Source organism: Sinohyriopsis cumingii, chromosome 17, assembly GCF_028554795.1.
Source record: "Sinohyriopsis cumingii isolate HCF-2022 chromosome 17, ASM2855479v2, whole genome shotgun sequence".
Classification (NCBI taxonomy): domain Eukaryota; kingdom Metazoa; phylum Mollusca; class Bivalvia; order Unionida; family Unionidae; genus Sinohyriopsis; species Sinohyriopsis cumingii.
Window position 1 is genome coordinate 54860046 of NC_142977.1, and position 16523 is coordinate 54876568.

At 34.0% G+C, this 16523-nt stretch overlaps 1 protein-coding gene across 1 annotated transcript in view; it reads right to left on the bottom strand.

Moving 5' to 3' along the window:
• Window positions 1–16523, bottom strand: part of LOC149778785 (WD repeat-containing protein 5) — a 49979-nt gene that overhangs the window by 26627 nt on the left and 6829 nt on the right. Inside the window, exons 4-5 of the mRNA XM_089939544.1 lie at window positions 7325–7398; window positions 630–719 (exon numbers count right to left, since the gene is read on the bottom strand). Of these exons, the coding sequence (XP_089795670.1) occupies window positions 630–719; window positions 7325–7398 (164 nt within the window). The remainder of the gene's footprint in view (window positions 1–629; window positions 720–7324; window positions 7399–16523) is intronic.

Sequence of the window (16523 nt, forward strand, 5' to 3'; positions counted from 1 at the left end):
TAGGATAGGCAGATATTTATTTTTTTCTTAAACATTATACATATATATATATATATATATATATATATATATATATATATATATATATCTTTATATATATATATATATATATATATATATATATATATATATATATATATATATATATATATATATATATATATATATATATATATATATATATATGACTAGCATATATAATGTACTAAATGCTTTCAGTACTGGGCAAAAGTGACTTAGATGCACAAATCAATTACAGATACTTAAAAAAAAAAAAATCTTTTTTACCCTGGGAGAAAAAAGTGCAAGGGTCAGCAATTGAAAAACTGAGACATTTTTTTCCTCAGTGGCATGAGAAGTAGGTCACTTGACATCCTTTTTACCTATGTTGAGCACTCTTCGAAAGGAATACATGCTGCATGACTGTATACACAATAGTGTCTAAGATAAGGAGCTAAATGCAGACAACCATGCCATCAACAACAATAATGACAATGCAAATCGAGATCCCTGCTCTCACACGTTTTGGTCTCAAGAAAAATATTAAATCAAGCATGCTTTTGCCTTAGACCAGAATGTATTTAGAACAGATGTGTAAATGAATATGAAACAAATAAGTAAATCAATACCAGGCTGAAGTCCCAGATTTTCAATGTTTTGTCATCTGAAGCGCTAACCAATAACCGACTGTCCGAAGACCAGGCCACATCAGAAATTCCCTGAAAAATTACAAACTTGAATATGAAAATGTAAACACATACACATGCACACATAGAGTGAATCTCGTATATAAGACTTTCAAGGGACCTGACAAATACAAGGCCAGTACTCTCTACTTACAGCTTGTACAACTAGGACTAAGTGTTTCTTATGTTGTGAAAAAGTAGAGGTTCTTAGGGGTAATATTTTTTTTTATCAATATTTTTTTTAATGCACCATGACAATTTTAATTCAAACCCAACAAAGAAAATGTTAGAATCCATTGGTAGTGAAATTAAAACATGAAATGCACAGAAAGACACAAGTAAAACAAAGATTGTTATGAAAATATTAATGCAATATGTACTGCAACTTTCAATCCTGATCAACAATTTTTTAAAAAATTGTAACAAATTCATTTAATTAGTCTCATTTAAACCAAGAATCTAAGTTGTAAGTAAATTACTTAAAATTTCTACTAAAAATTCTAATTGGCGAGTAGATTTTATAGATCAATCATGGGGACAATGTGTGGGTGTGGTTTTGGATTTCTATCATAGCTTTAACAATTTTTCAGTCATATCGGTATGATGTTTGCAGTGTGACAGTTTATAGTGATGTCTAGCCCAGAGGCATCATGCTGCAGACATGTAGAATGATGTCCCACCCAGTCACATTATCCTGAACCCAGGCCAACCAGTCCTAACACTAACCTCTTAATGCTGAGCGCCAAGCGAGGCAGTTGTTAGTACCATTTTTTGAAAGTCTTTGGTATGACTTAGCCGGGGATCAAAACCATGACCTCTCGCATCTGAGGCAGACACTCTAATCACCAGGCCACCGGAGCGGTTTTGGCTCTGCAGTGTGGGAGTTTATAGTGCTGTCTAACAATGGGTCGTCATGTACCAGCATGTCCCTCCCAGTCACATTATCATGACACCAGTCTAACCAGTCCAAACACAAAGTGAGGCAGCTGTTAATACATTTTTATAAGTTTTTGGTATGACTTGGCATGGGTTCGATCCCGCAACCTTCCTCATCAGAGGCGGAAGCTCTGACCACTTAGACCACCAGACCAGTCTTTTTTTATTATGGGTGCCAAATGCTGCTCCAAACTCTAACAGCTGCGAATAGCGTAATTCAAATCTTTCTTGCAAAGATCACAAAATGCCAGTCCTCTGGCATTCAGTTTTCACATGAAATGAACTACATCAAATTTTTGCTGGAGCCATTCTTGTTGCCACACATTTTTCAAACCTTTATCCAAACTTTTAGTGTCCTGTTCTCTTTCAAAAACTTGAAATGCCATGTTTTGCAAGCATGCTTCTTTCCTTACATTACCAAATTTCCATTATGCAAAGATTCATAGGAAGAGAAGAAACTTTGACCAATCAGAACACTTTTTACAATGATCATGTTAAATAACAGACGCAACAAATACTTCACAAGGATCATTGCGGAATGGGTCTGGACAGTCTGTTTTTAAAGACCGGTTTGGAGATGATATTTAAAAACATGGTCTACACCAAGGATCTGATTTTTCTCGTCAGTGGAATTATATTTTAAAACAAAAATTATATATAGTTACGTATATCTGATTTAATATATATTTATTTTAATTTAATTATTTGTCAGTTTTAAATTTTTTATTCTATTATATGCTATTATAATGTAAATTTATTCACTGGAGATATTTTTCCAGAAAACTGGTTGACCTAAATTCTGACCTTAATTCAAAATTAGTAAACAAAGTTCTATTTTGTTTTAAAATGATTGGTCTAATCAAGGCCATATTCTGTGTATGTGATATAAACATGATCATGTGACCCCCCACCTTTGATTTTGCAATTCTGGTTTTTCCATAACTACACATTTGTTAGTTTTAATAGATATGTGAAGTGAGAGATTTTCTCAATTTTGGGCTTTTCATACTGATGTCAAGTTAATTTGTTGTAGCCAGATTTTGAGTTAATTATCTTCAGGTCTTTTGGATTTCAAAATGATTAATTCCTTATTCTCTGGAAATATTTTGAGGAGTACTCACACAGAATAGAGTTTGGGATGAGCCTAGGCTTGAGCTCGAGGCTCGATAATTTTGGTGCATTTTCGGGGCTCGAAGCTCAATGAGCTTCGAGCTCAACGAGCTTCGAGCTTACGCTTAGAAAAATTCTTCGCTTTTTGATATTATCGGACCGGATAAACCTAATTAACTGACTGTGGGAATGAGCAGCTTTACAGATTCACATGGCCTACGCTTCCCCATGTGTTGGTCGACCAGAGGGCGGTCGTTGCCTTGCAACGGTCATCGCTGGGGGCTCCTAAGATAATAATTCCGACCATTATGATTGCGGCTGACGGGGAGAAGGGGTTTTTCAACTTCTGCAAGCAAGAGAACTGGTGAACTTCTCAAGCGTTTGGTCTGACGATGAGTGGTGCCGGAGGGGCAGTAGGCGCACAACTGACGCCCAAGGGATTTCTTTTAAACTGATTTTTGAACAGTTCAAACAACATAAACATGTTATCAGTGATTTTTCATATTGCATCTGCTCTTTGTTTGTTAATTTTTACTTATATTTTATTTCTAAAGCAGTAGCGATGTCAAAAAATAAGAAATCAGCTGTTTTGACTTATTTTAACAAGCGCGAAAAGGATAATTTCGCAGCTTGCAATGAATGTAAGCAGACAATTTCATGTCCACAAGGAAACACTTCAACAATGCGTCGACATCTGCTTAGCATTCATCATATTGACGTCAGCAAGGATGAGTCTGAAATACAGCCGAAGAAAATGAGAACAATGAATAACTTTGTTGTCAAAACTTCACTGGAAGAAGTAGTCTCGAAACTCGCTGCAGTCGATGGATTCTCGATTCGGAAAATCACTCATTCAGAATTTATTCGTCAATTGCTGTCATTAAGAGGAATGAAGCTACCTGCTGATGAAAGATCGGTGATGGCCCTTATTAGCGATTTTGAAGAAAAAGTGAAGCAACAAGTCATACAGGACATTAAGAAAGAACTCTCAGAATCAAAGAGATTTTCAATATCATTGGACGAATGGACAAGTATCGGAAATCATCAATTTCTCAACATCAACCTTCATACGGTCTCGTCAAAATGTATCAATCTAGGTCTTGTCAGAATTTATGGAAGTTGTAATGCTGGAAGAATGAACGAGCTCGTTGAGGAACATCTAAATTCTTTTGGTGTCTCATTCAAACAGGATACTGTTGCCTCTACCGGTGATGGAGCAAGTGTCATGATGAAGTTTGGAGAAAAATCGCCTGCTCTGTATCAAGCCTGCCTTGATCATGGATTGCATTTGGGTGTTACAGAAACTTTTTACAGAGAAAATTGCCCAGGTCAAGGAATTTCAGTTTTTTCACGCGAAGAAACTGGACAGACTGATGATTTCGATGAAAGCAATGATGAATTGAGTGCTGAAGTTGAGATACAAAGCGAATCATGGAAGGAAAATATAAACACTGTGAGAGAAATCGTTAAATTTTTCAAAGGCTCAGCCATACGATCGGATGCGTTTAAAGCTAAAAGCTCAAAATTTTTAAACAAAGAACAACAACTGTCCCTTGACTGCAAAACTAGATGGAATTCCATGCTAAAAATGCTAGAAATCTTTATTAAATTATACGATGTCACCAATGAAGTGCTGAGTGAAATTGGATTATTGAAATCCATAGTTTTGGCGTTGAAACCGGTTGAGGTTACTCTTAATGCTATGAGCAAAAAAAAAAGCTTCTCTGAGAACCGCTTATGTTGCTATTAGCTTCATGAGGGAAAAACTGTCTGCACAAGGAACAGAGATCAGTCGTACTCTTTTAGAAAATATTGATCATTACATCAACGGTAGAGTTAATCAACAACTTATAGATCTTATGATTTCTCTGCACCATTTGGATCATGTTCCATCCAAAAATTCTATTGAATTAGCAACAAATTTGATGAAGCGGCTATTTCCATCGGCAAATACTGCAAATGAAGAAACACATGATGAGAAAATAACAATTAACCATAATGAGCTCTCATTTGAAGATGAACTTAGATTTCGATTGGAAGCTTCTAGCACTCAGGGATCTCTTCAAACCGATCGATTTAAGAAATTACGCCAAGAATTTTCCTTGTCAAAAAGTAATGGTGAACTGACTGAAAATTTGAGGCCATCAGATGCCATCAGTACAATCAAACCGACTTCAACTGATTCTGAAAGAGCATTTTCAGTTGCTACTAATTTCTGTGCAAAATTGCGATCAAAGTTATCGGATAAATCTCTGCATGCTCTTGTCTTTTTGAAATACTATTATATTAACAAGAATGATGTTTAAATAAATTATGAAGAAAATTATTTTTCGTACTACTCAAGCTCGAAAAAATTATTGAGCTCAAGCTCGCATGAGCTTCAAATCCCCGAGCTTTCCTATACTCTAACACAGAAATTTTGGAAAGACATTGCTTACAAATTTAATTTGGATTTCCAACACCGGAGTGCCATTATTTGTATTTCTACAAGGAAATGTAGATAACCACAGTGTTTACTACAGCATACAGCATCGTCATCCATCTTGGATTTTCCATCAGGATTTAAACTTGAAATTATTAGAACCTTTATTACTAGGACTTCTGCAATTTAATTCGTGTATTATTCTTAGATTCTTTTTGGATTTGATTCTTGAAACCGTAAGTTTTTCTCTTTTTTTCGTTTTTACAGAATTTTCCAGGAAAATAAATTATTTGTTAAATTTGAAAAAGCTTGTTGTTTTCACTCTTTCTGTGTTACTGTTTATTCGAGCCTAAACAATTTATATGACAAAGTTTTTTTAAAAAAAAAATATGGTTTAAACTACTGAACTTGGTCATCAAACTAAACTTGTTTCCAAGTAACTGCAACAAATCATTTCTATTTAATTACTGTAAGCAGAATAGAACTTTTCCAAGTTCATGAAATAATGGTAACAAATTCTGCAAATGTCAACTAATCTGGCAAAGAATAATTAAATTCATCAAGGTCTGAAACTTTTATATTATAAATTAATGCTTTCATTTTAGGTTACAGGTTAAGAATTTACCACGTGTTAAAAATTTTAATTTCATCCATTGTATCTTTAACTAACAGTGATTTGATTTGTCACATGAGAGTTCTTAAAGATTTTGTTAACGTGTGGATTCAAGTCAACTAAACAGTTTTGCTTGGCCCTTGTTCAAAAGGCAAACTTTCAGAAATACAGCTCTCCCTCGATAACGTGCGCACAGTGGGGTCCAAAAACATAGACTGCCCTATAAGCGAGGGTGTGATTTACTGAGAGACCTCTGCTAGACATCCAGAGAACCACGGGTTAGGGGGGAATTGGGCTGATGAGTGAATCCTTGTTTTACAATGGCGTCGAGAATAATTGTCAATAAAACACTATTTCTGATGAAGTTGTTTGTTATTCTGTATAAATTACATTTATTTTTAAAATGTCCAACATCTGAAAGATTGATAACATGATCCCAACTGGTTCCAACAACCAACATGGTGTGCAAAAACATTTGTGTATTACATCACAACTTTCTGTTTTGTTGATTAGTCTGGTTCCAAGAGTGTTACGGATATTATTTTCCTAAAAAGGATCTTCGAAGCAGGAAACTAGACTAACTGTTGATACACTACCAAACAAGATTCATTTAAACAAAACAAACTGTGAGGCCATCGTCTATGTTGAAACTCAAGTTTTTAATTGTATTGATGCCGTGATTTCATTGCAGGTAACAGTGAAACTTCTTATCATCCCTGAGGATATCTCTATGTGCGAATTCGGGAATTCTCCCAAACTCGTTTTCCACACAACTGTCTGTAACTGTGAAACAAATTTCTTTATTTTACAAAGTACTCATTTCGCATGGTTGCCTTGCAATCTTTAATCAGTTATGATTGAGTAGGTTAATTTAAGGCAGTTTAATTAAATTACATACACAATAACACTTAGAACAATTTACGATTGATCGACTGAAATGAGTTACCCAACATACAACTGGGGCTGCTAGTTCATAAGCATGTATGATTTGTATGCTTTTAACTTTTTTTTTTAATTCCACCTCCTCTGATTCAAAAGACGTAAAACATGTGATAATAGAAAAAGAGGACACATTGCACTTATGATGAATACACTTAAAATGAACTAAAAGAAAGAACTAGAACACAAATTTCAGTTAATAAAAAAATATTTAATTGGTATTTATTTATTAAAGTACTGCCTTCATTTGGCGTAAGTGACATTTTCATTAGCTGAAATTTCCTTGAAAATGGTTAATTACAGTGTTTTAAGAATGTCAGTTGGAAAGAAAATGTAACGAATTACTTCTTTTGAAAGTGGATATTTTATAATGTTGATTAAAATTTCCAGGTCCTATCTACCGTTTTTGATGATAAAACGAGTGATACATCAATATTTCCGTTACCAATTTTTTTTATTGTGATTTTCTTCAAAAATAGGGATCAGTTTTGGGGTATTTTCGGACCTAAAAATGGGATCCACACCTGACCCTGTGTTATAAGCAAGTTTTCAAGTTATCAGGGCACGAGTTAGTGGTGTATACACAAAGCAAAATTTAGTAACTATACCAGAACTTACAAGCTTGTGACCACTTATTGTTTTCTCAAATTTTCCATCATATGCACCCCAGATCTTTATTAGTTTATCAGCGGCTGAAAAAGAAAAGCATAAACAGAGGTAACTTAACATCTGTAAGAAAGAAATTAATACAGATATAACTTGGTAATTCAAATACATAAATAAATCCATCATTTTTAGGCCAATATTTATCTAAAAATATCAGATCTCTAAATTTCTAAACCATTATGTTCTCAGGTTGTGTTTTGAATGAAACTTTGAAAATACATTCTTACAGGCTATATTGTGTACAGGAAATGGGAGCTAAGATAAATAAATTTTACAGTTAAATTTTGGTACTAAAAAGTATAAAATCTAAAGATCCATGTTTTTGAATATAGACATATCAATTTCTAAAACAAATTAATCAAAATAAATCATATCTATACTGAAGATCACTTTCTTTCAGCCGAACATATTTATGCTTGAGATTTTCTCTTGAATTCTAATGTGTAAAAACAGGTGCTAGCTATTTTCAGTAAAATGTACATAAAGCTGAAATTACTACAATAACTTTAACCATTTTGTACATCTAAATCATCAGGTCTAGAACTTTCCAATCATGTTAAAACGACACATATCAGCTTCTTCATTGAAATGTAAAATATGGACTAATTACCATACTTGGTATCCTCTGGTTTACAGATATTTTTATAAATCATACTGAATTTTTCTCCATTAGAAAAGTAAGTTAATGCCTTTTTTTAAAATACAATTACATAATTTTATGCATGAGCCTGTAAGTGAAAATGAGAGGAAATACTCAAAACCTAATGAATGAGTTTTAATACAGGTTCAGTTTGAGTGTTATTTGAATATACTAATTAAGGTATTTATTCTGAATTAGTTTTGTGGACAGCTGTTACTGGGTATATATTTTCAGTCTTTCTTTGTTTCATTTAAAAACGTTTATTTATCTTAATGTACATTGTGATTGTTAATGTCAGGTGCTTACTCTTGCACATTTCTCAACCAGTGACATCTTTTGTTCAGTCAAAGCTTGGAATTCAGACTAATAACTTGCAGAAACCAAGATCAAAGTAAAATGCAAACTAATTAGTGGAAGTGTACATGAATGGAGAAATCCTTGTACTTGCAAAGAACACAATACAGCATGGTAACTGGTCATTTTGGGGATTTTACTAATGGAGCCTATGAGGTTATAAATACCGTGCATATGTAGATATAAATTATATAACAATGGAATTAAAAAGAGTAACGCATTTATTTTTATAATTTCCTGTAACTATTTTAGCACTGTTTTCTTTCTTGATAAATGTTTATTTATTGTAATGTACACTGTGATTGTTAATGCCTGGTGCATGTTACTCTACCAGTGACACCTTTTGTTCAGTCAAAGCATGGAATTCATAGTAAATAGCAGAAGCAAAGATCAAACCAAATGAAAACTAATTACAGGAAGTGTACATGAATGGATAGGTCATTATACTTGCAAAGAACACAATACAGCAGGCTAAATGGTCATTTTTGGTATTCAAACTAATAAAATCAATAAAGATGCAATTATTTTGCACTCACATGGAGCTAGGAAGGAAGGAACAGACATGCAACATGGTCCGGAAAAGTAGACATACAACACAATAGAAACCAATCTATACTAACACCTATACTGTCACTCAACTGTATAAGAAATAAAAATTTTGGCAACCCTTTTTGGAAACATAATAAATAAATAAAGGTAGCTAAGGTCGAGAGAGTGAAGTAAAAAAAATAAAGTAAATATGAAGCTCTCTCGAACACAGCTGACCTCAGCAGAATATAGATTTGTGAAAACGACACACACATAGCACACACTGAAACAATAGTTTTTTCCCCTAAAAGTATTATTACACTGTTACTTCATCCAAAATTCAAAATTCTTATTCTAAAAACTTGGAAATATAAATATGTACAAAATCTAAAAGATCCATGTCATAAGGATCACAGGACAACTGGGGAAGAATTCGATATAGACAGCTGTCCCAACACAAACAAACAGATAGCACATTCACACACAGCAAACACAGGATGTAGGCGACCTGTAGCCAAGGTAACAAAGATACTAGGAGAGGGACTCCGAGTCAGGTGATCAAAACCGACTCGGAAGAACAATCCTATAGAATACACTAGGAAATAAATACCCCGTCAAAAATTCGTTTAAAATTTTTGATCGAAATTCTGTTTAAATTAAAAAAACAAAGCAACACATCTGGGGGACTCAGTGAAACATAAAAACACTTTTATTCTTTGGCTAGGTGTGTGTGTGGGGAGCATCTGGCTGGTGCCCCCCCCCCCATAAATATTTTGCATATTTACATGTAAAGTATACCAGTTTGAAACTGAAGGAATAAGGAATGTATTTTTATAACATCCATGATCTATTTTTTTAATTTTCTTTCTTGACAAAAGCTTCAGCTAAAGAGGGAAGAAAGGTAGAGATTAGCATGCAGCAAGGCTAAAATATCATCATGTCAGGGCAAGAATAAAAATGTGATGTCAAATGTCATGGTTTTTCATTGTCTAATTCATCTAGTTCAATACACACATGTAATCAAAGTTAAATGACATATTTTACTAGAGCATGCTGCTTCACATTTGATGCATGAGAATTCAATACAGAAGATTAAATACATATTTTTTAATCCTTCTCAATGTCAGGTCCTACATTTTTTCATACATAAACTCTTCCACAATTTTTTAAATTATTTTTTTAACATAATTTTCATTTATGTAAAATTACATGCAAGCTTGGCTCGAAGGAAATCACCTTAATACGTATAGATCGTCTTCATTATCAATTTTGTCCAAGATCTTGTTGATGTAATAAAGTCAGCCATATCAGATGGCATGATCATGTCATTAACATGCAAGGACCTTACTCATCATCAAACTCATCCAAGACATGTTATGATACAAGCCCATAGTATGATAGAAACTGGATCAGAAATATGGACTCCATTATGATGCATGGAGGATGCAGGGCATAACCAGATAAACTTACAAAATTCAATTAGTTTCAAATAGGAAAAAAAAAAGTCATTTAAATTATATTGTACTTTTAAAGGCTACAGATGGTGCGATAAGTTCAGACCCTGTTAAATTGTTCCAGATTTCTACTTCTGTTACTCATCATGTCTACCCTCGCTCTTTTTACCTCTGGTTTTTAAGAATTTCAGAAGAAGGCCCTAGTCACATCACTTGTGCCAACCTGGAAGAATTTTGTTTATACCTCGAATCATCTATCCAGTGATACCAGATTTCCTTACTCAAGGCATTTTTTTAATTACAGATGATCATTCAAATAGGTCTCCCACATTCATAAATATTTGACTCCACTGATCAATATTGTAAAATTAAACGTAAATCCAAAGTACGATTTCCTCTATCTGCAGTGTCTTCATTTTATAATGAAACTGCCAATATTATAAGCCTGTATCTTTCACATCACTAATTAAAAGAAATACACTTTATAAAAGCAAGAGCACTGTATGAGCGTATGCAATACTAAAAAAATGTGCTTCCTGTATATCAAAGGATGTGCTTCCTGTATAATTAGATAAAAAAACCTGATACATGTAATAATGTTAAAAATTACATAATCAGAAGACAATACCTACTGAGCACATAGTTTCTCATGCGGAACTAATCCCATTAATCTAATTCAGGATATGATCATGCTTCCAGGTAAAACTTCATTACATTTTTTACTCCAGACAATTAACATCTTAAGCCACACTGGTAGTCAACAATCCTAATTTGAGCCAATTGGAAGTAATTTACATGTATATAATAATGAAGTTTGTCTGACCCATATCAATCTCCACCAGTTATAAGAACAGATGGTACTACATATGTGTTTGCATCAATGAATGGATGGATGACAGGACAAATGAGTGGAGATTATGACTGAAGTTTCAAAATATGTCAAGTATTACAGTTTAATCTTCAGACTTTCAGGTATGTGTGTGTTTGTTTATGCATATACAGAATGGAGAGAGAGAGAGAGAGAGAGAGAGAGAGAGAGAGAGAGAGAAATTGGTAACACACATTAGCATAACATGTAAATCGGCCCAGAAAATGAACATAGTCCAAAATGATGGTTTTGTCTTCTTTGGATCGAGATAAAAATTGCAAACTTGTTTTAGCACACACTACTGTAGCAAAGTTTTCAAGAATTTGTCTTTACGCAAGTTCAACCTTCTGCATTCTCTTCCTCCCCAAGCTCCAAGTACTGTGGTTATCTCCATTAAACCAAAACGGAAAGTAACATTTGCATTTCCAAATGGCAGTTTCCAATTCTGGGCCACTGTCCAGGTTGTAAATTATATACAAGTTGTGCAAACAACAAAGACCCTGATCTGCCATCACAAGTGTTATTTGTTGTAAGGATTACAAAAAACTACTCAGACTCAGTTGTGTCAGCACATTATGCAGACTTGATTTTGGTCTTCCATACAAAAAGCTGAACAAATTTTAAGAAGGGTTTGGGGGTTCTCCCCCAACAGGGTCTCGAGGGGCAGCACCCCTGACCCGGGGGTCGAGGAGGCCAAAAACGCATTATACACTCATAAAAAACTGCTCCTGGTGCAACTTATGATCATAAAATAAACCAAAATACTCATTTGAAAAACTAATAAACTTAACAAAAATGTTCAACTTGACTTCCTTGTTGTCACCACTGACTTTTTGGCTCAATGTGCAATCATTTCTTTTCCTTCTTAATGACAGCCTTTTTCATTTCAAGATGGTGCTTGTATTGGTGACATGCAGTGCACATATTCTGACAGACGGCTACATCTGTTCTCCCATGCAAGAAATCTTTCGTCTTATAGTAATTAATTGCACTTTTTACAGATGCCTTCTAAGCTTCAATTTTTCACATGCAGCTTCTTTTGTAGGTGCTGTTCCAAACTCTTCCAACCACGATTACCGCAGAGCAGAGGTCACAAATGGTCAGTCCTCTAGCATTCAGTTTTTTTTATAAACTGACCAACTAAATTCCGTCAACTTTTCACTCCAGCCATTCCCATATGTTTTTTTTTAAAAAAAACCTTTATCTAAACTTTTGGTGTCATGGTCTCTCTCAACAACTTGTGATGCCATGTTCTGCAAGCATGCTTCTTCTTTCCATTGCCATCAGTTTCTATTACATGAAGATTCATAGGATTAATTTAAACCTTTGACCAATCAGAATACTTTTTACAAGAGTCATGTGCTAACTAAAATATGGAACAAATAATTTATAAGGGTCACTGTGGAATGGAAGCGGACAGACTTTTTTTTAATAAAAAAAAAATGGATTGGCGATGATATAAAAAATGGACTATATCAAGAAAAATCTGATTCAAGTCTGGAGAAAAGCAGAATGCTGCTTTAAAACGGAGAAAAGTCATGTCAGATTATGCAACAGCAAATCTAGGTATATGCAGTTTGCAGTTGGACTTCATTTACAAGTATATGTGATACTTACTCTGATAATTGCATGACAAACTAATGCCTTTGCTTGTCAAATAAATGACCAACCATGAGAATTTTGAAACAAAATAATTTCAAAGGCAAAAAAAGCAATAACTTGAATATAACCATTTTTGCCCCATACACTTTTTTTAAAATAAATTCATATGCAAACTAATTTATGCTTTCTAATTAAAAAAATTTCAAAACCAATTACTTTTCTTGGGATGTCAGATTCTATATTTTTCATACAAAAAGTCTTCCACAAAATAAAAATTATTTTTTTTCAACTGTTGCTTAAGTTATATCAGCCTCTCTCTCTCTCTCTCTATATATATATATTCTTTCTTCTCTGGGTTTAATGCCAGATAAAAATGTTACATTCCCAAATTTATTTTGTAATCCAGGCAACAATGGCACCCTGATATTATCTGGAGTTGACATTACTACATGTATGCATTGCTTGAGGTTCAAAATGAGATTAAGGCCAACCTAGGTGACTGCCTGAGGCAGGTACTTTGGGTCTCATGTACTATACCTGGACATTTATCAAGGGGCTGTACGTAATTAAGATTTATGTACCTGTGTAATTTGGCTATATGACCTTTAGTGAACAAACTGTAATTAAATCTAACTGGTAGGAATACCCTGTTTATAGAATTGTAATTATATAAAAAAATAATTAACAAACGATATGATTTTGGTCCGCCATAAAAAATTGAAAATGAATAGAGTGGGTCGGATCCTCACTCAACAGGGTCTCAAGGGGCAGTGCCCTTGCAGACCATCCAACCCTCACGAGACTGATCAGTTTTCAGTAAGGTGTAACAAAATATAAATAACTGCTATTGTAAAGCTGGAAAACGTAAATAAAAGTTTGACGCATCAACGTTAAACATTATGTTCAACTAAAAAGTTTGTAAAGTACACTTAGACTTTATTTACCATTAGTACAGTTGGATAAACTTTAGTTCCAAACCATATGCAACTCAATGGTTTGCTGATATCACTCAACTTGACATATTCATGGAAATTCTTTTCCATTTCACATGATGACGGCAATCATCTCTCCCACCACAAGACATACTCAATTTTTTCTTCTGTGTTGATTATAAACACTTTTCTATAAGCATATTGTCCGTTTCGTCTTAAACACGCATTGATTTCTGGATGCCATTAAATTTTTTTTATATAATCAATAGTTTGACCATGCAGATGCTTCACATGATCAAATAGGTGCAGTTTAAAGCGTATAGGGTGCTGCTGTAAAGTTAGTCGTGTTCCCTGACTAATTTCACTATTTCTAAGATGAAGCCCGGATCCAAATAAAACAAAGATGAACCAATTATCCACATTTTTTGGCAACAATCATTTTCACATAGTTTTTGTGTGTATGCCATATGTCCGTATTCTGAGGGGAATTTTCGTAAGACTTACATCAACACTGTAAGAGCTGAGAGGTCTGCCCCTGATCCAGGGGGCCAAAAAGGCACGGTACACTCATACAAAATTGCACAAAGTCAATCTTCTTAGCATCATATTTTGTGAAGTTATTTTTCATTTCAAACAAACAACTGTACAAAACTTTCAACAATACTCGAAGAATATCACAATGTTTATCGTCACATCAACTTCTCCAATATTAGTGCCGAAGTTGTTACCTGCTCATGCCTGTGTTCACACAGCAATTCAATAATTTGTCTATATATGTAGCAATTATTTAACATTTTTTACTTTTCAGAAAAGAAAATATGTTAAATAAAACACAAATACATCAACTCAGTATAAATAATCACAAATTCACTGGTCTTTTCTGCCACGGGACACAACCTGTTGATATTGATATTCTAGTCTTGGCGAAGAATTCTATCGATTTCTCCTTTGTCAGTGTCACCACTGATATTTCTAGCTCCATGATCAATCTTTCCTGTGTTTTGTCTCTTCCTTTTAAGCACTTACTCGTACTGACTGTAATTTAAGCTTCTGATATTACATTTCTGGCTGTAATTTAAGCATATTACATTTCTGGCTGTTGTTGTTGGGTTTAATGCCATTTTTCAGCACATGATAGGCTATACACGGCGGCCAGTATTAATGGTGGAGGAAGAACCCAGAAAGAACCACCGACCCATGAGAAGCTACTGGCAAGCTTTCTCACATATCTACATTGGCTGAATCCGAGACTTGAACCCATGCAGACAGACATATCTGGTTGTAATTTAAGCTTCTGATATTACATTTCTTTGCGTATTATTTCTTTTGGAGGTGCTGTTTGCTGCTCCAAACTCTACCAACCATGATTAAGGTCTAAGGTGGTTCAGATATTTCTGGCAAAGATCACAAAATGTCAGTTCTCTGACATAGTTTTCTTATGAACTCACTAACTAGATTTCAATCGACTTTACCCTCGAGCCATTTAGATACATTTTTCAAACATCAATCCAAACAGATTGTGTTCTTTTTCTCTCTTGAGAACTTGAGATGCCATGCTCTGCAAGTATGCTTGTTTCTTTCCATCAGTTTCCACTGCATGAAAATTCACTTGATGAGATTAAACGTTTGACCAATCAGAATATTTTATTGTTGTGGAATGGGATCAGACAGATTTTTTTTTTTACAAACTGGATCAGAGTTGATAAAAAAAAACACAGACTATATTAAGAACTGGATTTTTCTTGTTAGAAAATGGCAGAATTTCTCTTTAAATTGGTGAAAAATCATGCCTCAATAAGTTTTTAAAACTTCACTAAAAATGAGTCCAAACCATCTCGATGAAAATCATTCATGCTTAGGAAACTCTTGGTGTAAAAGGATGTACTTGATGAAAATACATGGGCTCAGGTGTTGCAGTTTCTTTAGTGAAGTATGGTTAACTAGGGCAAAAAAGGATAAACTGACAGGTTAAATCAACTGATTATATATTTTGTTTAAATTATAACTTTTACCAGATAAGTTTTACTTTGTAGTCAACCTAAAGCACATATGCTATTTCCCCCAAATGAGGGATTATATATTCTTGTGTCCCCCCCACCATAGATCCAGGGATTATAATTTTTGCTAGGCTACAATTAAGAAATGGTCAAGAAGAAAAGGCAATCATTTTGGACAAGTAGGAAATTCTAAGTTTTTTATTTCCTTGAAGCCTTCAGTACATTTACCAACTTCAATATTTATCATAACATTCTAGGGAAGAAAGGTACCTAACAAACTATCTGCTGTATGCCAAAATGTACTCTTTCATTTCGAAGTCAGGATATGCAGAATACAAGTAGAGGAACAAGTATTTGGAATTTCAGTATCAAGTAATGAGTACAATGTACTGTACTCTGTGCCATGTCTGATTACAACCCAATACCCCCAAAATATAAACCCCCCAAGTTTATTTGTCCAATACCTCCAAACACCAAGGAAGAACCCTAGATTGTCAAATACCCTCTGAAGAACCCTAGATTGTCAAATACCTCTGAAACACCAAGAAAGAACTATATATATATATAGTTCAAATACAACTTTCACCTGAAAATAGATCTATGATCACCAAATACTTCCAATCAGAACAGCTTATATACATGACAACAAAATATTCACATTGTGCATAATTGTCACAAAAGAGCCTTTTCAAATGAAGTATAAATTAAGTTTAATTTTAAGATCTACAACCTTTGAAAGAGCATGAACAATATTAATCATAAATCATAAACTTCAC